This window comes from Tamandua tetradactyla, chromosome 2 (assembly GCF_023851605.1).
Source record: "Tamandua tetradactyla isolate mTamTet1 chromosome 2, mTamTet1.pri, whole genome shotgun sequence".
Classification (NCBI taxonomy): Eukaryota; Metazoa; Chordata; class Mammalia; order Pilosa; family Myrmecophagidae; genus Tamandua; species Tamandua tetradactyla.
Genome location: NC_135328.1, coordinates 139,051,315 through 139,077,532, shown reverse-complemented (window position 1 = coordinate 139,077,532; position 26,218 = coordinate 139,051,315). Strand labels below are relative to the sequence as shown.

At 47.7% G+C, this 26,218-nt stretch overlaps 1 protein-coding gene and 1 long non-coding RNA gene across 2 annotated transcripts in view; both read left to right on the top strand.

Annotated features, from left to right (window-relative positions):
• LOC143657503 (cadherin-15-like) overlaps positions 1-1,073 on the top strand; it is a 58,648-nt gene extending 57,575 nt beyond the window's left edge. The window contains 3 exon segments of the mRNA XM_077129985.1: positions 26-483; positions 542-943; positions 1,036-1,073. Of these exon segments, the coding sequence (XP_076986100.1) occupies positions 26-483; positions 542-943; positions 1,036-1,073 (898 nt within the window).
• A 2,738-nt stretch (positions 1,074-3,811) lies between these two features.
• LOC143673987 (uncharacterized) lies at positions 3,812-23,546 on the top strand. The gene is made up of 3 exons (XR_013170809.1): positions 3,812-7,790; positions 8,003-8,126; positions 22,052-23,546. It is a non-coding gene; the product is annotated as an uncharacterized LOC143673987 (long non-coding RNA).
• Positions 23,547-26,218: the final 2,672 nt, after the last annotated feature.

Here is a 26,218-nt window from a genome sequence, read left to right as displayed (position 1 = left end):
TCAGACCCACCCCACCCGCCCCCAGCTACCCCAAGGACTATGACCCTGAGGACTGGCTGCAGGTGGATGGAGCCACGGGCCGGATCCAGACCCGGCGGGTGCTCAGCCCTGCCTCGCCCTTCCTCAAGAGCGGCTGGTACCGGGCCATCATCCTGGCCAGCGACGACGGTGAGTGGCCGCGCGGGTGGGGCGCCGCTGGGACACCCCCTCAGGGTGGGGGCACACCGAGCCCAGCCAGTGCCCCCGCCCGCAGCCCCCCGCTGCGCACGGCCACCGGCACCCTGTCCATCCAGATCCAGGAGGTGAACGACGCCCGTGCTGAGCCCGCTGGCCGGCAGCCTGTGCGGCGACCCCAGCCGGGGCCCCGGCTTCCTGCTCGGGGCCACGGACGAGGACCTACCCCGCACGTGGCCCTCTTCCACTTCCAGCTGAGCCCCGGGGTCCCCGAGCTCGCCCGCAACTGGAGCGTCACTCAGGTTAACGGTGAGGCCCGGGATCCGCGGGCCCGCCATCCGCTGACGGCGCCCCCCCCACCCCGCAGCGAGCCATGCGCGGCTGCGGTCGCGGCTCTGGGTCGCCAAGGGGCTGCTCCGCCTCAGCTTGCTGCTCCGGGACTCAGGACAGCCGCTCTGGCAGCGCGAGCAGTCCCTGAACGTGACCCTGTGCCGCTGCGCCCAGGACGGCGCCTGCCTGCCCGCCAACACTGCGCGCCAGGCCGCGGGAGCCGGCCTCAGCCTCGGGGCCCTGCTCCTTGCGCTGGCCGGCGCCACCCTGCTGCTGCATGAGCCCTGCCTCGCCCTCCCGCCGGCCTCAGCCTCCGGGCCCTGGTCGCTGGGCTGGCCAGCTCCGCCCTGCTGCTGCGTGAGCCCCGCCCCGCCCTCCCACCGGCCTCAGCCTCCCGGCCCTGCTCACTGCACTGGGGCCAGCGCCGACCTACTTCTGCGTGAGCCCCGCCCCACCCCGCCCCGTCCCCGACAGCTCCACCACCTCCCCTCCCGGCCCCGCCCTCCTGCCGGTCTCAGCCTCCGGGCGCAGCTCCTCGAGCGGGCCAACGCCGCCCTGCTGCTGCGTGAGCCCCACCCTGCCCCTCTCCTTCAGGCACCGCCCCCTCCCCCTCCCGCCGGCCCCAGCCTCCCGCCTCTTCCCCGCCCAGTGCTCTTTATCCTGGCTGCCCTCCTTGGGAGGTTTCCCCGGCAGCCTCTGGACAAGACCCTTCTGCACAGGCCACTGGACGACGACCCACGGGACAACGTCCTGGACTATCACGACCTGGGGGATGTGAAGGAAGACCAGGTGAGGGACAGGGTGGCATGGGTGCTGAGCCTGAGGAAGGGCTGCCTCGAGCTGGCCAGGAGCCCCAGGCCAGTCCTTTCCTGGAGCCCATTTGGGCTTCCCAGAGATTCAGCATGGGCACCTCCCCCTGTGGCCCAGGGTTTGCTCCCCTCGCTCCCCGTAGGACACCTATGACAAACCAGCTGCACCACCCAACAGGGCTGAGGGCCCCGGGTGTCCCTCTGGGGCAGCCAATCCTGTGCTGTGACGCCCCGTTCAGCCACAGACCCCCCCCCCGCAGCCACCCCGAGGGCTGCCTAGCAGCCCCGTCAACATCACCGACTTCATCTGTGAGGTAGGTGCTCCTGGGAGCCATGTGCACACACACTCACAGTGCACTCAAATATCGACATGCACACTCACACATGCATACACACTGACACATGCTTCTGAGAGTCCTCTGTGTGCCTGGCCAGGAAACAAGAGCCCATACCCTGTCGGTCAGAAGGGAAGGGGGGACACAGAGGCAGGGCAGAGTGTGGCCTTGGGTGGCCTCCGAGGATGTGAGGGTTCCAGAGCAGCAGCCAGCCAGACTGGAGGGGGAGCAGCCCCGTGGGGGAGAGCAGGGCAGGGCTGCCCTCTGCCCGACACTGACAGAGGGGACGGATTGTCACAGTTGGGTGTGGCATGGGCAGCTAGACACCCAGGGCAGGCCTGGTCTGGGACCCGGCATCGGCCGTAGACTCCCACCTCTACCTTGGAGGCCCATCAAGGAGTAGATGCGCATGGGTGGCCGTGCCATGCTGGTGCTGGGTGCCACCCAAGCTCCCAGGGCTGTTTTGAGGTCCTCACTCGCTGTCAGCAGGAGCCCGGCATCTGGGTGGCTCCTCTGGGCACCACGAGGCTGACTCCCCACCCCTGGCCGGGAGATGTCCCGAACAACGTGGGAAACCAAATGCTGGGGGCAGGGGGCCACCCACGGGCCTCCTCTCCCTGCGAGGGGCAGGCAGGGTTGCAGGCCCTTGGACCAGCTGGGAGGCTGGGGAGATGCAGGGGTGGAGTGGGGGCAGGTTTTCTGGCTGGAGTGGGCATGGGGCTGAGCTCAGTCCCGTCTCATGGTGAGGCACCAAGGGTCTGGGGAGGAAGAAGAGCTGCCCAAGTGAATCTGAGTCCCTAGCAGGCATTCCTGACAGTGGTGCAGTACCCTGTGCCCCAGCCACCTCTTGATGCCCCATCGGGCAGTGCCCATGCCCCTGGCTGACTTGGAGAAGGGGCCCTGCCACCTCGCCTGAGTGGCTGCAGTGTGGGAAGATGGTGCAGGGCCAGCCAGGGCCTGAGCTCTCTGGGGCCTTTCTGTAGGGCCTAGAGGCTGCAGATGGTGACCCCAGCGTCCCCTCCTACGACACAGCCCTCATCTATAACTATGAAGGGGACGGCTCTGTGGTGGGGAAGCTGCGCTCCATCCTGTCCAGCCTGGGTGACGAAGACCAGGGTTGCGACTACCTTCTGGACTGGGGTCCCCGCGTCACTCGGCTGGCATACATGTATGCCCATTCGTGACAGGCCAGGGGACAGCCACTGGCCACAGTCTTCCCAGGCCGGGGAGGCAGGAGGCTGCCTCCTGTGTGCACCTGAACCCACCTGCCCAAAGCCAAAGAGCCAGGAGCACCGTCCCCCCGAACCAGGGGCACATGTGACCATGGGGGATCCTGGCTGGGGCAGGTGGACCAGGTCCCAGTGTCAGAACCAGAAATGTGGGCATAGAGCAGCCAGGGTGGGAGTGCAGCACTTCCAGGGCCAAGCAGTCCCACTCCCAGCTGCCCCGCTAGGGGCACAGCCCCCCACTGTCCCCTTTGCCTCACCACTCTCGCAGCCCCCGTCTGCCTCTGAAAGGACGACCCGTCCTTTTTGCCGAATTTGAAGAAAAAACCTGATAGTCTCTATGAGGTGGACCCTGGCCTCCAGCGCCACAATGCCCCCAAGCGGGGCTTCCAGGGGTCAGCCTGGAGGGGAGCTCCCAGCCTCACACCATCCCAAGGTGCCCCAACTCGGGGATCAGCGCCAAAGTCAGGTCGTGAGCCTGGGGAGCGTGGGGGGCTCAGCGTGGCGGGGTGGGGGGCTGTGGCCACGGCGGAGGAAGGAGCAGGGAGAGCCCTTGCAGAACCACTTTTTTCCCCTCACATGAACAGCGTGGCTGGGAGGAGAGACCCCGCCCGCCCTGCGCTGTCCCCAGCGTGCCACCCTGACTGCGGGGACACGGGCACCCAGTGGGGGCCCTCCCAGGCCGGGGCGCCGGGATGCTCAGCTGGGCACCCCTTCCTGGTGCGGGGGCTCCGCCAGGCCGGAGTAGTTCTGCCGAGGGTCGCAGGCGGCCGCGCGGGGGCTGGGGGGCGGCAGCAGGGGCTGGTGGTCCTGGGGGCGCGGGCGGCCGGGGAAGAGCGGGCCGCGGCGGAGGCGCTCGGCGTCGGGCAGGCGCGGGGGCAACGGGCGCCCGCGGCTCTCAGGCAGCAGCGGGACACAGACGAGCCGTGGACGGCGGAGAGGGGCGCGGCCACCTGGCCCAGGAAGCCCGCGGCCAGCACCAGGCCCAGGCCCGCGCCCCTGCCGACAGACGGACAGACGGACGCCCGCCTGCGTCAACCCCCGGTGACCCGCCCCGGGGCGCGGCCAGCCCTTAGAGATCAAGGCGCCCAGAAATTAGGAATAAATGAGGGGTTTGGGCAAGAGCTGCTCCCCGCCCTGGGAAGAGCTTTGCTCTGTAGTGAGGAAAATGGCACCAACTTGCCCCTCAACTGCTACGCCTGTGAGGCTTTCCCGTCTCTTCCCCCACTCGGCCTACATCGCACCGGGGCCCTCTTTGAGCAGGTCCCCACCCCCCACCCAGGAGGAGGGCTGGGAGGAGTGCATAAGCCTGGGGGTGTCCTCCCGGCCCCTCCCCTGCCTGGGGGCTCCCCATGCCGGGGCGCTCACCAGGTCACCCTGGGCAGGAGCTCCGCCGCGTAGAGGCAGCTGAGCTCGGACAGGGCCGGGGAGGCCACGAGACCCAGCGCAGCGGGCGGCAGCAGGGCCCAGCCGGGCAGGTCTGGAGGTGGAGGGCACAGGCACCCGCTCAGGCCCAGCTCCCTCCCACCCGTTGCCAGCCTTCTCCAGCTTCCTGACCTTTGAAGGGTCCTGTCACACAGCAGGGCTCTCCCACCGCGCCCCCCACTGCACCCTGTTCTGGTCTCCGCACGGTGGGGCAACTGCAGCCCATCCCCACCTGTGGTGGCTCCTGCCCCCACCCTGTGCCCTGTCTGGTCCGCATCCTGATATTTATCCTTGTCAAGTAGCAGCCTTCTTTGGGCCTTAGTTTCCCCAAGCACACAACACACTAGATAGTTGGGATAAAAGGAATGACGGCCACCCAGTCACCTCCCCTGGGCCGCCAGCCGGGGCTCACAATGGGACCCTGCGAGCAGCAGCAGGGATGCTAGGCCAGTGGCCATGGTGGTCAGCAGCAGGACCGGCTGGCGTCCCCAGGGATCTGCTGTCAGGAGCAGTGTGGTCACCGCCTCCAGGCCAGCATCCAGGAAGTAGGGCAGGTAGATGGATGGCTCTCGTGGGGCCAGAGCGCCCTGGAAGCAGGGCATGATACCCCGGCCAATCAACCTGAGAGGGAGGGCTGTGCTGGGGGCCCGGCAGACCCCAGAGCTCAGGGACCAAACCTTCGCCCCCAACTCCACCGCTGCCCCCTTTCCCCTCCTTATGAACAGAATCCCAGGATAAACCTGTTCCGCCAGGTGACTTGGCTGTGCAGGAGCGCAAGGACAGGGTGGGGCTGGGGCTAGGGGTTCTCTGCAGACGGCAGGACCAGCTCTGTAGCCACGGGGATGTGAGGGGCGGGGGCAGAGGTCAGGCGCCTCTCTGAGCCGGCCTGGCCCGTGCCCCTCCTGCCTTCTCAAGTACCTGGGTGCCCCTCCCCAGGGGGTACTCCACCTGCTGTCAGGGAGCTCCCTTCCGGCGAGGCACTGGCCTCCGGGTCCACACCACTGGCCTCTGCAAAGTGCCACAGGATCTTCCCGGCTCTGGCCAGCTGCCCCATGGCCAGCAGCCAGCAGGGGGACTCAGGGAACAGGGCTGGGAGACTGCGAAGGGGGTGAGGGTGGCTCGCAGCACCCAAGCTGCACCTCCTGCTCCCACAGGGGCAGAGATCAGCCGCTCCCCAGACCCAGAGGGCAGGACACCTAGCCTGGGCTTTCTATGACCTGTCCCTGCTACACGGTGGCCCTGGTCCCACTCTTGACACTCACCCCCAAAAGAGCAGCAGGAGCCCAGTCCCCTGGGCATTCAGCCCCTGCAGGATGCACCAGTCCTGGGCAAGCGCCTCCAGCCCGGGCAGCAGTAGCATGCCTGCCAGAGAGAAGAGGCCCATGCCCATGGAGAAGGCCAAGTGATGTAGGGGGTCACAGAGCTCCAGGCCTGGGGTGGACACCGACAGACTGAGCTGAGGCCCCCACCCCAGGGGCTGCCCATGAACCCCAGGGCTTGCAGAGCAGTTAGATACCTGGCACCCCCTCCTGAGGTGGGGGACCCGAGAACCCATTCGACTAGGTAGGGCCACTCCCAGAGGTGCCCCCAGATCCCCCCCTGGTACTCATGAGCCACGTAGAGCGCAAGGAAGGTGCCTGCCAGGGCAGACCCCAGCAGCAGCCACAGGGCTAGCAGCGTGGGGAAGCTGGCAGCCAGTGCTGCGCTGGTGCCCAGGACCATGGCCAGCACCAGGGACCCCACAAACACAGGCCGGTGGCCAAACCTGCAGGGTGGCGAGGGACACAGAGGCCACCTCAGAGTCCAGAAGTGTTGCTTCTTCCCCCAAGGGGCCTGGGCCGGGCTGTGGGGGGCCCCATCTCACTGGTCACAGATGGCCCCCAGGAGGACACAGCCCAGCAGCTAGCCCAGGAGGTGACTCATCTGCTCCAGTGGCCCCCTCCAGGCATCCTCACACACAAGGTCCCACTGCAGGAGGCCACCTGTCACCTGTAAGCCAGCCCAGGCCCCTGGGACCAGGCCTCTCTCTTTCCCCTAGCTGGGACAGAGAGATGTAAGGAATCCCAGCTTGCCAGGCTGGAAGGGGCTCCAGAGGTTCTGCTCCACCCCCATCCCCAGAGAGAAGGGGAAACTGAGGCTCAGATATGGTGAGGGGCCTAGGCGAGGTCATGCAGTGGGGCCTCCTGACTGGTGCTCTAAGGCCCCCAGGTGACCTGGTTCCCAGGAAACCTGGATGTCAGCTCCAAGTCTGACTGGAGCATCGAGGTGGGCCCTCCACCCGATGGTTTCTGCTTTTCTCTAGCCAGGGTCTCACTCTTCCTGCTGCCCGCCCCCCACCCCACCCCCCACCTGCTGCTCTGACCATAATTTCTACCTGTTGTTCCCAGAGAGCAGGCCGCACAGGGCCTGGGGCTTTATAACACGGCACACCCACCCCCCAGCCCAGGGGCTTGGCTCTAAGTGAAGACTAAGAAGTGCGTGTACTAGGGGTCCCTCTACTGTTCTGCCTGGTTGGGCCCTGTGGGTTTCAAGAGGGACTCTGGGAGTGACCCTGAGAGCGCTCAGCCTTTTCCAGCCGAGATCCCCCAAGCTCAACTGTGCCCCTCCCTGCCTGAGTTCCCATCTATTTTCTCCAATCTGAACATGCTGTTTTTGGTGGTGCTACGCTAGCCTGCATTTCAAAATCAGATCACTTGGCAAAGCTTCTGCTGCACCAACTGATCCACACACCAAACAGGAGGGCGGGTTTAGGTGGACTAGAAGGGGGAGGGGGAGGAGAGAGGTCCAGCAGGTTTCGGGGCCCCAGATGGGCTGTAGCATGACATGTGGCAACCCTGCTCCAGTTTTCACACTAAGGACCGATCCTCCCAGGGGAGGGGTAAGGGGCTGTGGGGTAAAGGCCGCCAGAGGGAGGAGGACAGGTCTTAGCCAAAGGGCAGGCAGGGAGCCAAGCCTGGGAGTCACCAGACAGTGGGTTGCCCCTTGCAGCAGCTCTGCCTCCAGCCAGGCCTCCACACTTCCTCCCAGGTACAAGGTCAACCTTTCTCAGCTTTGAAGGTCCACCTGCTTCCCTGAACTCAAAGCCTGGGGGTGGATTCCAGACTGCTACTGGTGCAGGCCAAAGCCCAGCCTTAGACCATTCCAGACTCAGCTGCTGGCCCTGCCGTGGCATCCACCACTTTCTGCTTTCGGATCAGCTGACCACCCCCATCCCTCCTCCCCCCACCCCCATGGCTGCCTGTCACTTGACCACAGGCTCTGTATTAGGCCTTCCCCAGGACACCCACTCTTTCAAGCCCAGGGACTGGGACCCTTGTCCTTCAACTAGAGAGCTGGCCTGTGGCTTACATACTGGAAAGCCAGCTGCCCCTCCAGCTCACTACAGGGCCCGGGTGTCCACGGTGAAGTCAGGAGGGGCCAGGAAGTCCCATCTGCCAGCGGCTATGCCAGGAAGGCGCTAACCCCTCAAATGAAAGCCCCGCTGGACCATGGTGAGACGAGCACGAAGGAGGTCGGGCGACACTGGCGCAGCCCCTGTGGACGCGGTTCCCTGGGGACGTCCCGGGCGCAGCCTCTGTGGCCGCGGCTCCCTGGGGGCAAGCCAGGCGCGGCCTGGACGTCGGGCGGCCCCGCGCACCTGCTGCTCCCGGCAGTGGCTCCTGCGCGCCTGCGGCTGGACCTCTGCCTTCTGTCTTCTTTCCAGAGTTTCGAGTTGGGTGGTGGGATTACCCTGCAAGAGGAGCGTGGCCGCTGCGGGTCAGCCTGGCGTGGCGCCGAGTGTGAGCCCGCATTCGCGGAGCCGCTTCTCTGGCCCGTCCGAGGACAAGGTGCGTTGCGGTCCCTTGTGCGCTCCGCGCCAGCCTCGCCGGGCCCTGCTGGGGCTCCTTCCGGATCCCCAGCTTCCTGCGCCCCTTGAACGGGCTCCGTGTCTGCCTCGCGTTGTTCCAACTGGCTTTTTTTTCCTTTTCCTGTTTTTTTGGCATTTAAAAAAAGCGACTGATTTTTGTACAGTTGGTTCACTTGGGGATTTTGTGCCTAATATCATACGATGTGCAAGTAAAACCTTTGCCTCATTGCTTTCCAAACGGATGCTTTCGAAGGAGGTTCATTTCTTCTCGAACTGCAGTGGTCACTTCTTTCAGAGTGTCGGTAACGCACATGGGTGGTTGGGGCACCTGTTCCTCCTCAGATGGGATGTTTGTCCGGTCACCATTGAGCATAGTACTCACTGCTGTTTATTCAGGTGTGTACTTTGTCATGTTAAAGATTTTCTTCTTGAGAATTTCACTTAGTCACGTTTAATTATTGCATTAGTGGATCATATCTGATAGAATTTTATTTTTGAGTAACCAGCTCTTGATCTAATTTATCAATTATACTTTCCTTCTGTTTTCAAATTCATTCATTTGTTTCTTTCTTTCTTAACTCCAGCCTTGTGTTTTCTTCTGGCTTAATTTATACTTTTATAGGTTTCATTTACACTTTTAAACTTGAATTGACTATTTAAATGCTTTCTTTTAATTTTTCTTGTTTAGTAATGAAAATGCTTAGGGCTATAAATTTTCCTCTCAGCACAGCTTTAGACGTGCCTCTTAAGTTTTAATGTATAATTTTTAATTTCCAGTTTAACCTAATAATTGTTAAGGAGGGAGTTTTAGAATTTCTAAGTGGATAGGTTGTTCCTGGTGTATTTCTTTTTAGTTCTGTTATTTCCAATTTTCTTTCAATGTGACCAGATGCAAGTGTCTGTACTGTTTGTACATTTTGGGATCCATGAGGTTTTCTCTGTGATCTGACAAACCATCCATTTTTGAAAATCCCAGGAACTTGAAAATCTATTCTATATGGTGTACAGCTTGAGATTTAATAAATCCATTTTACTAACATTAGAGTTCCTCTGTCCATTTACCTCTGTATTTGAAACATTGTTCATATATTTGGTATGTTGCATATATTCCTTTGTAAATTATGAGACATTATAAGCCACGAGTGAACACAGTATGCAGAAGTATAACACAGCTATTGATTCTCCTTATGCTCTCTTCTGCCTCAACCCCGAGCTCTAGGACTGATCCAAGCTCTTTTGTGGAGTTGGAGTTAGTTTGTACTGAATTGTATGCTGCTTTTGAGAGCGTGTACTACCATTTATGTTTCCATTCTTCTGACAGACATATTTCTCGTATTTCTCTTTTGGCACTCAGGCAGCTTTGTATGTTCTTGCATATGGCTTCTGCTGCTCACATGCTAAAGTTGCTCTAGAAAAGTTGTTCACAACTGTTTGATCTCAAGAACCCCTTATGCTCTTAAAAATTGAGACCCTCAAAGAGCTTTTATTGATGTGGGTTGTATCTGTTGGTAATTGCTGCCTTAGAAATTGAAACTGAGAAATTTAAAATGAATATATGTATAATAATGCATTTCAAAATAATAAACAAATTACATATTAATATAAATAACTTTTTAAATGAAATATGGTTTTCCAAACAAATGCATTTAGTGAGAAAGGTACCTCATTTGACATTTTTGTAAACCTCTCAATGTCTGGCTTATAGAAGTCACTTGGATTCTCCTGTCTGCCTCTGCATTCAGTTTCCTGTGGTATCATGTGTCATGTGACCCCTGGAAAGGGCCACTGTACACTGATCAATGAGAGTTTAAAAACCAAATAACACCTTAGTATAATTATGAAAATAGTTTTAATTTCATGAACTCTCCTAAAAGGTCACAAGGACCTCCAGAGACCATCTGACCACACACTGAGAAGTGTTGTTCCAAGGAAACAACATGGAACTGCAGAGCTGTGGGTGTGACCCCCGTTGCTGTGCAGGGTGCTCCCAAACTTCTCCAAGGTGGCTGGACACTCCAGCGCTGTGCTCCCTCCACCCACTAAGGTTTAGATGTGAATTTTCCATTTCTAAGGTTTAGATGTGAATTTTCCCTAAGTCTTCATAAAGACTATCTCTTAGAAGTCTGAAATCCAGGCAAGTCCTACAGATATCTTCTAATGTCACTGATTTCTCATTTTGATTTGGTGGTTTTATTTTGATAATCTGAAAAAATAGTAAAAGCATATTCTGGATGAGGACAGAATCGTTGTCAGTGCCTAGAGTCCCATTCGTATTCCTGAACGTGTTGGCCCCAAGGAGGAAGGCCTAGTTCAGCCGTCTCAGGTCCCTGAGGAAGAGGACTGGGTGAGCTGGCCCCTGGGTTAAGTCCAGTCCAGTGGGCCCTGGGGCCACACCGCAGGACAAGGGCTCTGCAGTGGGTCCAGTTGAGGGGAGGAGAAGGACCACGTCTGCACAGAGCACGTGGGCATAGAAGTGTGGGACTCAGAAGGGCTGAGCATCTGACCCCTGCTGGAGGTGGGACAGTCAGTCTCAGCAGAGCGTCCTCTGTCACAGCAAAGTGATGCTACCAACTTGAAGGTTACTGAGTGCACCTTTCTTTGTGTTTCACTCATAAATTTGTTTTGATTTTACAGGTGTACACTATAGTATAAGGAATTTATACTTAATATTATGTTGGTATATATACATATTATAACTTTTTATTGGTATATAATAGTCACAGAGAAAAGTGCATGTATTTTTCACAAACTGAATGTATCTAAATAACAAGCCATCAATCAAGAAACAGAACATTAATTGTTAATGGAAAAAAATAATTTACACTGATACTTGAGGCCTTTATGAAGCTTTTTCTTTAAAGGGGCCATATATTGTCTAGGGTTTTGGGTTAATTACATCGACTTTATTTTATTTTTAGTTATTTATTTGTAATTGTAGTAAAATACACAAAGCATAAAAATCATTTAAAGTGTCCATTTTAGTGGGCAATTCTTTGACATTAAGTGCAGCGACAATACTATGTACCTTCCACCACAATTTCCACACTATTTTATCATCCCAAACCAAAATGCATACTCATCTAGCAGTAACTCCCCACTCTTCTCTCCCCCCAATCCATGATAGCAACTGTTTTTCTTTCTGTCTCTATGGATTTGCTTGTTCTAAGTGTTTCATATAGGAGTAGTCATACAATATTTTCCCTTTGTGTCTGGCTTATTTCACTCAATAATGATGTCTTCAAGGTTTGTCCCTGTTATAGCATGTATCAGTACTTCACTTCTTTTTATGGCTGAACAATACTCCATAATAGCCACATTTTATTTATCCTTTTATCTGTTGATGGACATTTGGGTTGCTTTTCCCTCTTGGCTGTTATGTATAATGCCATGATGAACACTGATGAACAGATATCTGTCCAAGTTCCTGCTTTGACATCTTTGGATATATACTTAAGAATGGAATGGACAGGTCATATGGTAATTCTTGTCACTTTCTGAGGAACCGTCAAACTGTTTCCACAACAGCTGCACCATTTTAAATTCCCACAAACAATGTACAATATTCCTATTTATTCTCATTCTTACCAACACTTGTTATTGTCAGTTTTAATAATAGCCATCCTGTTGGGTGTGAACTGGTATCTCATTGTAGTTTCAATTTAGATTTCTCTACTGGCTAATGACTTTGAGCATCTTTTCTTTTTTTTTTTTTTTTTTTTTTTTTTTGTATGACCAATTCAATTTAGTTTTTTTTTTTTTTTTTATTATTAACGGAAAGAAAAAAAAGAAATTAACACAACATTTAGAAATCATACCATTCTACATATGTACTCAGTAATTCTTAACATCATCACATAGATGCATGATCATTGTTTCTTAGTACATTTGCATCAGTTTAGAGGAACTAGCAACACAACAGAAAAAGATATAAAATGTTAATATAAAGAAAAGAAATAAAAGTAGTAGTAATAGTAAAAAACAACAACAACAAACAAACCAACAAGCAAACAAAAACAAAAAAAAACCCTATAGCTCAGATGCAGCTTCATTCAGTATTTTAACATGATTACTTTACAATTAGGTATTATTGTGCTGTCCATTTTTGAGTTTTTGTATCTAGTCCTGTTGCACAATCTGTATCCCTTCAGCTTCAATTACCCATTGTCTTACCCTGTTTCTAACTCCTGCTGAACTCTGTTACCAATGACATATTTCAAGTTTATTCTCGAATGTCCGTTCACAACAGTGGGACCATACAGTATTTGTCCTTTAGTTTTTGGCTGGATTCACTCAGCATAATATTCTCTAGGTCCATCCATGTTATTACATGGTTCACAAGTTTATCTTGTCTTAAAGCTGCATAATATTCCATCGTATGTATATACCACAGTTTGTTTAGCCACTCTTCTGTTGATGGAGATTTTGGCTGTTTCCATCTCTTTGCAATTGTAAATAACGCTGCTATAAACATTGGTGTGCAAATGTCCGTTTGTGTCTTTGCCCTTAAGTCCTTTGAGTAGATACCTAGCAATGGTATTGCTGGGTCGTATGGCAATTCTATATTCAGCTTTTTGAGGAACCGCCAAACTGCCTTCCACAGTGGTTGCACCCTTTGACATTCCCACCAACAGTGAATAAGTGTGCCTCTTTCTCCGCATCCTCTCCAGCACTTGTCGTTTTCTGTTTTGTTGATAATGGCCATTCTGGTGGGTGTGAGATGATATCTCATTGTGGTTTTGATTTGCATTTCTCTAATGGCCAGGGACATTGAGCATCTCTTCATGTGCCTCTTGGCCATCCGTATTTCTTCTTCTGGTAGGTGTCTGTTTAAGTCTTTTTCCCATTTTGTAATTGGGTTGGCTGTCTTTTTGTTGTTGAGTTGAATAATCTCTTTATAAATTCTGGATACTAGACCCTTATCTGATATGTCATTTCCAAATATTGTCTCCCATTGTGTAGGCTGTCTTTCTACTTTCTTGATGAAGTTCTCTGATGCACAAAAGTGTTTAATTTTGAGAAGCTCCCATTTATTTATTTCCTTCTTCAGTGTTCTTGCTTTAGGTTTAAGGTCCATAAAACCACCTCCAGTTGTAAGATCCATAAGATATCTCCCAACATTTTCCTCTAACTGTTTTATGGTCTTAGACCTAATGTTTAGATCTTTGATCCATTTTGAGTTAACTTTTGTATAGGGTGTGAGAGATGGGTCTTCTTTCATTCTTTTGCATATGGATATCCAGTTCTCTAGGCACCATTTATTGAAGAGACTGTTCTGTCCCAGGTGAGTTGGCTTGACTGCCTTATCAAAGATCAAATGTCCATAGATGAGAGGGTCTATATCTGAGCACTCTATTCGATTCCATTGGTCGATATATCTATCTTTATGCCAATACCATGCTGTTTTGACCACTGTGGCTTCATAATATGCCTTAAAGTCAGGCAGCGCGAGACCTCCAGCTTCGTTTTTTTTCCTCAAGATGTTTTTAGCAATTCGGGGTACCCTGCCCTTCCAGATAAATTTGCTTATTGGTTTTTCTATTTCTGAAAAATATGTTGTTGGGATTTTGATTGGTATTGCATTGAATCTGTAAATCAATTTAGGTAGGATTGACATCTTAACTATATTTAGTCTTCCAATCCATGAACACGGTACGCCCTTCCATCTATTTAGGTCTTCTGTGATTTCTTTTAACAGTTTTTTGTAGTTTTCTTTATATAGGTTTTTTGTCTCTTTGGTTAAATTTATTCCTAGGTATTTTATTCTTTTAGTTGCGATTGTGAATGGGATTCGTTTCTTGATTTCTACCTCAGCTTGTTCATTACTAGTGTATATAAAAGCTACAGATTTTTGAATGTTGATCTTGTAGCCTGCTACTTTGCTGTACTCATTTATTAGCTCTAGTAATTTTGTTGTGGATTTTTCTGGGTTTTCTACATATAGTATCATATCGTCTGCAAACAGTGATAGTTTTACTTCTTCCTTTCCAATTTTGATGCCTTGTATTTCTTTTTCTTGCCTAATTGCTCTGGCTAGAACTTCCAACACAATGTTGAATAATAGTGGTGATAATGGACATCCTTGTCTTGTTCCTGATCTTAGGGGGAAAGTTTTCAATTTTTCCCCATTGAGGATGATATTAGCTGTGGGTTTTTCATATATTCCCTCTATCATTTTAAGGAAGTTCCCTTGTATTCCTATCTTTTGAAGTGTTTTCAGCAGGAAAGGATGTTGAATCTTGTCAAATGCCTTCTCTGCATCAATTGAGATGATCATGTGATTTTTCTGCTTTGATTTGTTGATATGGTGTATTACATTAATTGATTTTCTTATGTTGAACCATCCTTGCATACCTGGGATGAATCCTACTTGGTCATGATGTATAATTCTTTTAATGTGTTGTTGGATACGATTTGCTAGAATTTTATTGAGGATTTTTGCATCTGTATTCATTAGAGAGATTGGTCTGTAGTTTTCTTTTTTTGTAATATCTTTGCCTGGTTTTGGTATGAGGGTGATGTTGGCTTCATAGAATGAATTAGGTAGTTTTCCCTCCACTTCGATTATGTTGAAGAGTTTGAGGAGAGTAGGTACTAATTCTTTCTGGAATGTTTGATAGAATTCACATGTGAAGCCGTCTGGTCCTGGACTTTTCTTTTTAGGGAGGTTTTGAATAACTAATTCAATCTCTTTACTTGTGATTGGTTTGTTGAGGTCGTCTATTTCTTCTTGAGTCAAAGTTGGTTGTTCCTGTCTTTCCAGGAACCTGTCCATTTCTTCTAAATTGTTGTATTTATTAGCGTAAATTTGTTCATAGTATCCTGTTATTACCTCCTTTATTTCTGTGAGGTCAGTAGTTATGTCTCCTCTTTCATTTCTAATCTTATTTATTTGCATCCTCTCTCTTCTTCTTTTTGTCAATCTTGCTAAGGGCCCATCAATCTTGTTGATTTTCTCATAGAACCAACTTCTGGTCTTATTGATTTTCTCTATTGTTTTCATGTTTTCAATTTCATTTATTTCTGCTCTAATCTTTGTTATTTCTTTCCTTTTGCTTGCTTTGGGATTAGTTTGCTGTTCTTTCTCCAGTTCTTCCAAGTGGACAGTTAATTCCTGCATTTTTGCCTTTTCTTCTTTTCTGATAAAGGCATTTAGGGCAATAAATTTCCCTCTTAGCACTGCCTTTGCTGCGTCCCATAAGTTTTGATATGTTGTGTCTTCATTTTCATTTGCCTCTAGGTATTTACTAATTTCTCTTGCAATTTCTTCTTTGACCCACTTGTTGTTTAAGAGTGTGTTGTTGAGCCTCCATGTATTCATGAATTTTCTGGCACTCCGCCTATTATTGATTTCCAACTTCATTCCTTTATGATCCGAGAAAGTGTTGTGTATGATTTCAATCTTTTTAAATTTGTTAAGACTTGCTTTGTGACCCAGCATATGGTCTATCTTTGAGAATGATCCATGAGCACTTGAAAAAAAGGTGTATCCTGCTGTTGTGGGATGTAATGTCCTATAAATGTCTGTTAAGTCGAGTTCATTTATAGTAATATTCAGGTTCTCTATTTCTTTATTGATCTTCTGTGTAGATGTTCTGTCCATTGATGAGAGTGGTGAATTGAAGTCTCCAACTATTATGGTATATGTGTCTATTTCCCTTTTCAGTGTTTGCAGTGTATTCCTCACGTATTTTGGGGCATTCTGGTTCGGTGCGTAAATATTTATGATTGTTATGTCTTCTTGTTTAATTGTTCCTTTTATTAGTATATAGTGTCCTTCTTTGTCTCTTTTAACTGCTTTACATTTGAAGTCTAATTTGTTGGATATTAGTATAGCCACTCCTGCTCTTTTCTGGTTGTTGTTTGCATGAAATATCTTTTCCCAACCTTTCACTTTCAACCTATATTTATCTTTGGGTCTAAGATGTGTTTCCTGTAGACAGCATATAGAAGGATCCTGTTTTTTAATCCATTCTGCCAGTCTATGTCTTTTAATTGGGGAATTCAGTCCATTGACATTTAGAGTTATTACTGTTTGGATAATATTTTCCTCTACCATTTTGCCTTTTGTATTATATATATCATATCTGTCTTTCCTTCTTTCTACACTTTTCTCCATGTCTCTCTCTTCTGTCTTTTTGTATCTGACTCTAGTGCTTCCTTTAGTATTTCTTGCAAAGCTGGTCTCTTGGTCACAAATTCTCTCAGTGACTTTTTGTCTGAGAATGTTTTAATTTCTCCCTCATTTTTGAAGGACAATTTTGCTGGATATAGGAGTCTTGGCTGGCAGTTTTTCTCTTTTAGTAACTTAAATATATCATCCCACTGTCTTCTAGCTTCCATGGTTTCTGCCGAGAAATCTACACATAGTCTTATTGGGTTTCCCTTGTATGTGACGGATTGTTTTTCTCTCGCTGCCTTCAAGATCCTCTCTTTCTCTTTGACCTCTGACATTCTAACTAGTAAGTGTCTTGGGGAACGCCTATTTGTGTCTAATCTCTTTGGGGTGCGCTGCACTTCTTGGATCCGTAATTTTAGGTCTTTCATAAGAGTTGGGAAATTTTCAGTGATAATTTCTTCCATTAGTTTTTCTCCTCCTTTTCCCTTCTCTTCTCCTTCTGGGATACCCACTACACGTATATTTGTACGGTTCACATTGTCCTTGAGTTCCCTGATACCTTGTTCAAATTTTTCCATTCTTTTCCGGATAGTTTCTGTTTCTTTTTGGAGTTCAGATGTTTCATCCTCCAAATCACTAATTCTATCTTCTGTTTCTTTAAATCTGTCATTGTAGGTATCCATTGTTTTTTCCATCTTTTCTACTTTATCTTTCACTTCCATAAGTTCTGTGATTTGTTTTTTCAGTTTTTCTATTTCTTCTTTATGTTCAGCCCATGTCTTCTTCATGTCCTCCCTCAATTTATCGATTTCGTTTTTGAAGAGGTTTTCCATTTCTGTTCGTATATTCAGCATTAGTTGTTTCAGCTCCTGTATCTCATTTGAACTATTGGTTTCTTCGTTTGACTGGGCCATATGTTCAATTTTCTGAGCGTGATCCGTTATCTTCTGCTGGCGTCTGGGCATTTAGTCAGATTTCCCCGGGTGTTCGACCCCACAGGTTGAAAGATTTTTCTGCGCAGTCTCTCGGTTCTGTTCTTTCTATCCTGCCCAGTAGGTGGCGCACGTGGCACACGCCTGTCTGTGGGTTCCACCAGCGAAAGTTGCTGTGGGTCCCTCAACTCTGGAAAACTCTCGCCGTAGGGGAGGTTCGGCAACCGAAGCGTCTTGGAAGAATGCCAGCCGGCCCGGGGTTCCAAACGCGGGGAGGGTCGCCGGCTGTCGCAGCACAGGAGAGCGTCCGGCCAAATTAGCTAGTCGGCCCGGGGCACCAAGCGTGGCGGGAGGGCGCCAGCTGTCGCAGCCCGGGAGAGTGCACTGTTCCCAGCCGACGGGGGAGTCACGTGTTTGGAAGGGATCCCCCGGTCACTGTTCTCCGCAGTCTGGGGATTTCCGACCCAACTATCTCAGTTGTTCCGGGGGGCCTCGTGTGGTGGGGGCACCAGCCGCCGCGGCCTAAGGGGACCGCCTGTCCAATTCTACCAGCTGGCCTGGGAAGGTGGAAGGGAGGGACTCCGGTCGCTTGCTGTCCCACCCAGGAAAGCCCGTGCCCCTTGGTGATCTCACCGGAGCTGGTTCTCCCAGATAGTCAGCCGTTCCAGGATGGGGTACGCTGTCCCTTTAATCTCCCTCGTGGCTCCGGGAGCTGCTCTGTATTATCTCCACTTCCCCAGTAGTTGTTCTGGAGGAGGAAAGGTGAGGGCGGCAAGGCTGTCGAGGCTGGTGGCGGAGGAGCACGGTGAAGGTGGGGGAAGAGGGCACCGTGTTGGTTGGAGAGCAGCCGGAGCAGGAGGGGGAGGAGGGGGGTAGGGAGGTCGGGCGGCTCGGCTGCTGCGGGGCGCGTGCGCCGCGCGGCGGGCCGGCGGAGAAAGAGAGGGGGTAGGGAGGTCGGGCGGCTCGGCTGCTGCGGGCCGGCGGGGAAAGAGAGGGGGTAGGGAGGTCGGGCGGCTCGGCTGCTGCGGGCCGGCGGGGAAAGAGAGGGGGTAGGGAGGTCGGGCGGCTCGGCTGCTGCGGGCCGGCGGGGAAAGAGAGGGGGTAGGGAGGTCGGGCGGCTCGGCTGCTGCGGGGCGGCGGGGAAAGAGAGGGGGTAGGGAGGTCGGGCGGCTCGGCTGCTGCGGGGCGGCGGGGAAAGAGAGGGGGTAGGGAGGTCGGGCGGCTCGGCTGCTGCGGGGCGGCGGGGAAAGAGAGGGGGTAGGGAGGTCGGGCGGCTCGGCTGCTGCGGGCCGGCGGAGAAAGAGAGGGGGTAGGGAGGTCGGGCGGCTCGGCTGCTGCGGGCCGGCGGAGAAAGTTGAGCATCTTTTCATATGCATATTGATTATCTGAATATCTTGTTTGGAGAAATATATATTCAAATCCTTGGCCTTCTTTTTAATTGTTTTTCTTTTTGTTCTTAAGTTATAGGAGTTCTTTATATATTCTGGTAGTTAAGCTCTTATCAGATACATGGTTACCAAATATTTTTCCCATTCTAAAGGTTGTCTTTTTGTTTTCTCAATAATACCATTTGATGCACAAAGTTTTTATTTTTGATAAAGTCTATTTATCCATTTTCTCTTTTGTTGCTTGTGCTTTGGGTGTGAAATCTAAAAATCTATTCCTACTACAAGGCTATGAAGATACTCCTCTACATTGTTTTTTAAGAGTTTTATAATGTTAGCTCTTATATTTAGACCTTTGATCTCTTTTGAATTAATTTTTGTATATGGTGAGAGGTAGGGCCCACATTCATTCTTTTGCGTGTGGATTTCTAGGTGTCCCAGCACCATTTGTTGAAGACACTAGTCTTTCCACATTGAATGGACTTGGTACTGCTGTCAAAAATCAGCTGGCTATAGATGTATGGATTTATCTCTGGACTCTCAATTCTATTCCATGGGCCTGTGGTTGTTCTAGTTTGCAAGCTGCCTGAATGTGATATACCAGAAATGGAATGGCCTTTAAAAAGGGGGAATTTATTAAGTTGCATGCTTACAGTTCTAAGGTCATGAAAATGTCCAACATTAAAGCAAGGCTATAGAAATGTCTAGTCTAAGACATCCAGGAAACGATACCTTGATTCAGGAAGGCCAATGACGTTCTGGGTTACTCTTTCAACTGAAAGGGCACATGTTGGACATGGTGATGTTTGCTAGCTTTCTCCCCAGGTTTCATGCTTCATGAAGCTATCCCCAGGGTGGGGGGGGGAGGTTCTTTCTTCATCTCCAAAGGTCTCTGGCTGCATGAGATCTCATGGCTCTAAAGCTTTTTCCAAAATGGTTTCCTCTTAAAGGGCTCCAGTAAGAAACCCCACCTCGAATGGGTGGAGACACATCTCCATGGAACCTATCTAATCAAAAGTTACCACCCACAATTGGGTGGATCACATCACCATGGATAATCAATAGCTTCTATCTAGCAATATTGTATGAGAATTAAAGGACATGGCTTTTCTGGGGTACACCACAGATTCAAACCAGCACAATGGCTATTGTTACACCTATACCACATTTTAAAAATTATTGAAGTTTTGCAATATGTTTTAAAATCAAGAAGTGTGAGTCCTCTAATTTTGTTCTTTCTCAAGTTTGTTTTGGCTATTTGGGACCCCTTGCAGTTCCATATGATGTTGAGATAACCTCTTCCATTTCTGCAGAAAAGGTTGCTGGAATGTTTATGGGAATTGCATTAAATTAATAGATTGCTTTAGGCAAAATTGATATCTTGACAGTGCTAAATATTCCAATCCATAACACAAGATGTCTTTGCATTTATTTAGGTCATTTTATTTCTTTCAGCATCATTTATAGTTTTCAGTGTAGAAGTCTTTTACCTCCTTGGTTAAGTTTATTCCTAGCTCTTTTATTCTTTTAGATGCTGTTGCAAATTAGAATTGACATCAGTTTTATTTTGATGCCTTTTTTAGTTCATCTCTGAGAGCACTTTTTCCTAAATCTGACCCTGAATCCTCAGTGCACTGACTTCCCTCATATTAGTTCCAATTTTGGAAAAAATATTAGGCCATCTGTATACTAAATTTTTTTCTTACTGAGGTATCAGTCTTAGTTCTAGTTCTGCTTTTTAGAGCTATAAGAAATACCTGGAATTTCCTTCATCCTTTACAACCTTCAAATTTGATGACAGATTCTTTGCTACCTTGGAATCTCCTCTGGGAGATACATGAGCCAGCCCTCATTTGACTGACCATATGATCCATCACAGCCTGACTGTCTCCTCTGAGCTGGCCACCGGGTGCCTTGGAGGTGTGCAGCCCTGAAAGGAACATGCATGCCACAGGATGTTTGACCAGCAAGAGAGGGATTCTCAAAACTCTGCTGTAGATACCATACTTTTGTTAACATAGCCGAAGATCATTCAAATTTCGTAAAATAGTTTTTTCTGTGTTATTACAAAAGTCATACATGTTGTTATAAAACATTTTTGGGGGGGTTCATGGTCATAAAACATTTTTTAAATATAGAAAATTCAAAAGAAGAAAATGGAGATGGCTCTTACTCCTGCCCTCTGGAGATAAATCCTGAAAGTATACACCTTAACAGTGCTTTAAAAAAAGTACCCTAAATATTTTCTCTGTGTGCATTTTCATGTAAATAAGGCCAGTATATCACACAGAACTTTCCACACAGCTCATCTCATTCTTTTTCGGTTGCATATGTTCCACAGTATTGACAGATCATATTTTTATAAGCATTTCCTTATGATGGACATTTAGGCTATTTTGCCTCTTTTCTAATGTTTCAGGTTGACTCCTGAGTTTATTTTCGGTCACATGGCTGTGAGAGGTGTGCTGGGCCCTCCCACCCTGCTCCTCTCAGTCTCTCCCAGTTTTCCCAACTAGTTCTGGTTCCTTTCCTTCAGCGCAGTGTGTTCAGGACCAGAAGCCTCTTTCGTGGTGATTGTATCTTAGTGGAGTATTCCTCGTTTTCCCCCATCCTTAACCAAGTAATAAGGACATTCCAGCTTTCTTTTTAAATATTTGCCTATTATTTCTTGGTCTTTTTCATCCTTTCTGTTTCATTTGTAATCAATATATAAATGGATTTTCTGAGAGTCTGTTAATAAAAAAAGTTTTTATGTTGAAAATTTTCAAATGCAAACATCTAGAGGGAACAGAACAAGGAACCCACATTAATTCCTTTTCATCGATTATCCACCCATCCTGCTGCAGCCTTCCCCACTTTTCTCCCCAGGTGACTCAGGATGCCCCAGACACCACACCACTCACAGGTGATGGGAAATCTCACCAATTTGTACTTGTGGTAACTAATATGCTTAGTCTCAATCCTAACATTTTATATTTTCTATTTGTTTTGTTTTCCTTGCTCTTTTTTTTTAAGTTTACCTTGTTCCACTTTTACTCTAATAGTTTGGAAGTTGCATAGCCTTTTTCTGTTTCAGTAGTTCCCCATAATATTTTAACAAAAATATTTAAACATTGTTTTCTACCAAATTCAAGAGTAGATCAGTTTTTATTCTACTACTTCTGTCCTACCCCACAATCTATCATTTTATTGGTATTTTCCTCCCTTTCTTTGGAATCACCAAACAGTTGCTTCCAAAAACAGGGAGGAACAGTTGATTTAACTTTTACAGCTGCTGGGTTTACTTAGAGGTAACTGTGTTTTTACAGAGTTCCTTCCCGATTATCATTTCTTATTTTCCATCATTTTTTCCACACATTTATTTCTCATTTTGCTAAAGTATTTCATCACATAATTCATTAAGAAAGGAAATGTGGGTTGTGCATTTTCTAAGTGTTTGTATGTCTTAAAATATCTTTATTTTCCGTGACAGAGTTTTCCACAACCATCACCCCTGAGACTTTTGAAGATGAAGATGACACATCATGCTCCTTCTATGTACATTTTTTTAAGAACAAGGAAATTCACTTCTGTAACCACCTGAAATGCAGTTGTCAAGTTCAAGAAATTTAACATCAATGTAAAGTCTATGTGCCATTTAAAAAATATATCCCAATAATGTTCTTTTGACCCTTTTCTTCTCCATCATTAGATCTTGTCCAGGATCATGTATTGCCTTTAATTGTCATTGTCTCTTTAACTGCTCTTTAAAAAAAAAAAATTGTGGGACATATATACAACATAAATTTCCCTATCTCAACCAGTCCTAAGTGTACTATTCAGTGGTGTCACTCATTTTACACTACTGCAGTGCTCTAGCCACCTTCCATTACTAGAACTTTCCCATCTCCCCAGAAGGAAACCCTACACCCATTTTGCCTTAACTTCCCATTCCCCCTGCCTTCCTCCCTTGGCACCCTATATTCTGTCTTAATGAGCTTGCATAGTCTCCAGTACTTTTTGGAGTTATCATGGGGTTTGAATTTAATATCCTACATTTATAACAGTCTCATTTGCTTTGACCCCAACTTCAATAGTATACACACACTACAGTCCTATTCCCTTCCACCCACCACATTTATGTAGCACTTATCATAGGTTACATGTTTACACATTATGAGTCCAAAACCACTATTTGTCATTACATTTTATGCATTTGCCTTTTAGATCTTATAGAAAGTAAAAAAAAAAAAGTGGAGTTGAAAACCAAAAGCACTATGGCACTGGCCTTTATATCTACTCACATCATACTCATTACCAGAGATCTTTATTTATTTATGTTTCTTTGATCTTTTGTCTATTGTCCTTTCTTTTTAACCTACAGAACTCTCTTTAGCATTTCTTGTAGGGCTGGTTTAGAAGTAATGAACTTCATCAGTTTTTGTTTATTTTCTAATGCCTTAATCTCTCCCTCATTTTTAATAGACAGTTTTGCCAGGTACAGAAATCTTGGCTGGCAGATTTTGCTTCCAGCACTTTAAATATATCATCCCACCGCCTTCTTGCCTCCATGGTTTCTGATGGGAAACTGGCACTAAATCATATCAAGGCCCCCTTGTACATGACATATTGTGCAACATTCAGAATTCTCCATGGCTTCAACAGTTTGATTATAAATATGTTGCAGTATGTGTTTGTTTCAGTGAATCCTGTTTGGAGTTCGTTGAATTTATATATATCTGTCTTTTGTTAAATTGGGGGGCTTTCAGTCATTATTTCTTTGAATATTCTCTCTGCCCCTTTCTCTCATCTGGGATTCCCACAGTGCATGCATTGGTTTGGTTGATGGTGTCCCACAGGTTCCTAAGGCTCTGTTCACATTTCCTCATTCTTTTTTTCTTTCTGCTCCTCAGACTGAATTTCAGTCATCTTATCTTCAACTTCACTAATTCTTTCTTCTGCTTGCTCCAATCTGTAATTGAAACCTTCTAGGGAATTTTTTTAATATTTGATACTGCAGTTTTCAGCTTTGCTTGGTTCATTTTCATAATTTCTTTCTATTTATTTATATTCTTTTTGTGTTCATCTTTCATTTTCTTGATTTCCTTTAGTTCTTTGTTCATTTTTTCCTGGAGCTCTCTGAGCATATTTAGGACCATTTTAAAAGTCTTTGTCTGGCATGTCCTAGGTCTGGTCCTCCTTGCTGATGGTTTCTAATGCTTTAATCTTCCCTTTCCATGTGCCAATGCTGCCTGTTTCCTTAGATGTTTCATAATCTTTTGTTGCTACCTGGACATTTGGTATTTTTAACGTGTTATCTCTGGAACTTAGAATCTGTGGCATTTGTTCCTTAAGCTTGTATCCAGTTAGTGTCATGACAGAGCTTTCCTTGAATGCTAGGAAATAACAGCAACAGCAACAGAAAAAAAACACTTTTCCCAACCTTTGCAGAATGGCCTGTTGGAGTGCTCTCCTTCACAGCTTAACCATAGAGTCAGTTTAGAGAACAGCTGAGGCAAAAGCATAGGTCCTCCCCAGTCCTTTCTGGGCATTTGTCTTGTCCTAGGCATGTGCTTGTAGCCTCAGGAATTCCCTCATTGACATGGGTCAGTATGTTCCTTCTTCCCTTGGAAACAGGTTAAACCATTAGGGTCCTGGGCACTACACTGCATATTCCACAGCCAGCAATTCCTTACCTCAGACAGCCACAACTTGATTTTTTTCTGAAGCCTTCTGTCCGAGAGCTCCATGCACTGCTTCCACACACAGGACAAGTTTTGTGTGAGCGAGCCTGTGACACGTGTCCTGTTTCAGCCCTTTAGGCTGCCACCAAACAGATTAGAACAGATATACATACTCAGAGGTTACTTCACTCCCGAAGGGACCTGCAGTGGAAACACAGGTCAGTTCTGCACTAAGCTTGTGAGGGAATGAGGGAAGGCCAGTGAGGGTGCCATCATATCCTGCCCCTTTTAAGTAGCCTTTTCTGATTCAGTGCTTTCTCTGTTACTGCACTCTTCTGTTTTCCAGAGCTTTCAGAAAGCTGTTTCTGGGGTTGTACTTGTTATTTTTGGATTTTGAAAACAGCAACAATTCTAGAGGTTATAAATTTTATTTTATGGTGGTTTTTATTTGCATTTCCTTAATGCCTAATGATGTTGAGCATGTTTTACGTGCTTGCTGGCTATTTGTGTAATTTCTCTGGATAAATGTTTGTTCATCTTTTGCCCATTATTAAATTGGGTGGTTTCTGTTTTTGTTGTTGTTGTTGTTGTTGAGTTGTAGGAGTTCTTTATATACTCTGGATATTAAGACCTTATTGCTATATGATTTCTACATATTTTCTCCCATTCTGTCTGGCTTATTTCAGTAAGCATTATGTCCTCAAGGTTCATCCATCTTGTCATATGCTTCAGGACGTCATTTCATCTTACTGCTGCATAATATTCCATTGTGTGTATATGTCACAGTTTGTTTATCCACTCATCTGTTGATGGGCACTGGGATTGTTTCCCTCTTTTGGCAATTGTGAATACAGCTGCTGTGAACATCGGTGTACAATGTCTGTGCCACTATTTTCTGGGTATATACCAAGTAGTGGTATTGCTGGGTCGTGGGGCAACTGGGAATTTAGTTTTCTGAGGAACTGTCAAACCATCTTCCACAGTGGCTGTACCATTATACATTCTCACCAGCAGTGAATAAGTGTTTCAGTTTCTCTACATCCTCTCCAACATTTATAGTTTCCTGTTTAATATCAGCTATTCTTATAAGTGTGAGGTGATATCTCATGGCAGTCTTTTTGTTGTTGTTGTTGTTACATACTTCATAACTTTATTCTGTCTTACAGCTGCATAATATTCCATCGTATGTATATGCCACAGTTTGTTTAGCTACTCGTCTGTTGATGGACATTTTGGCTGTTTCCATCTCTTGGTAATTGTAAATAATGCTGCTATAAATATTGGTGTGCAAATGTCCATTTGTGTCCTTGCCCTCATGTCCTTTGAGTAGAGACAGCATATAGATGGGTCCTGTTTTTTCATCCATTCTGCCAGTTTGTCTTTTTATTGGGGGGGGTTAATCCATTAACATTTAGTGTTATTACTGCATGGGTAGTACTTTCTTCTACTATTTTGCCTTCTGGATTTTATATGTCATATCTAATTTTCCTTCTTTTTACCTTTACTCATAGTCTTCCTTTCTACACTCTTCTCCACACCTCTCTCTTCTGTCTTTTTGCATGTCTCTAGTGCTCCCTTTAGTATTTCTTGCAGAGCTGGTCTCTTGGTCACAAATTCTCTCAGTGATTTTTTGTCTGAAAAGGTTTTAATTTTTCCCTCATTTTTGAATGACAATTTTGCTGGATATAGAATTCTTAGTTGGCAGTTTTTCTCTTTTAATAATTTGAATTTATTATCCCACTGTCTTCTCGCCTCCAGAGTTTCTGCTGAGAGATCTACACAAAGTCTTATTGGGTTTCCCTTGTACGTGATGGATTTCTTTTCTCTTGCTGCTTTCAAGATTCTCTCTTTCTCTTTGACCTCTGACATTCTGAATAGTAAATGTCTTGGAGTACATCTATTTGGATCTATTCTCTTTGGAGTATGCTGCACTTCTTGGATCTGTAATTTTAAGTCTTTCATAAGAGTTGGTAAAT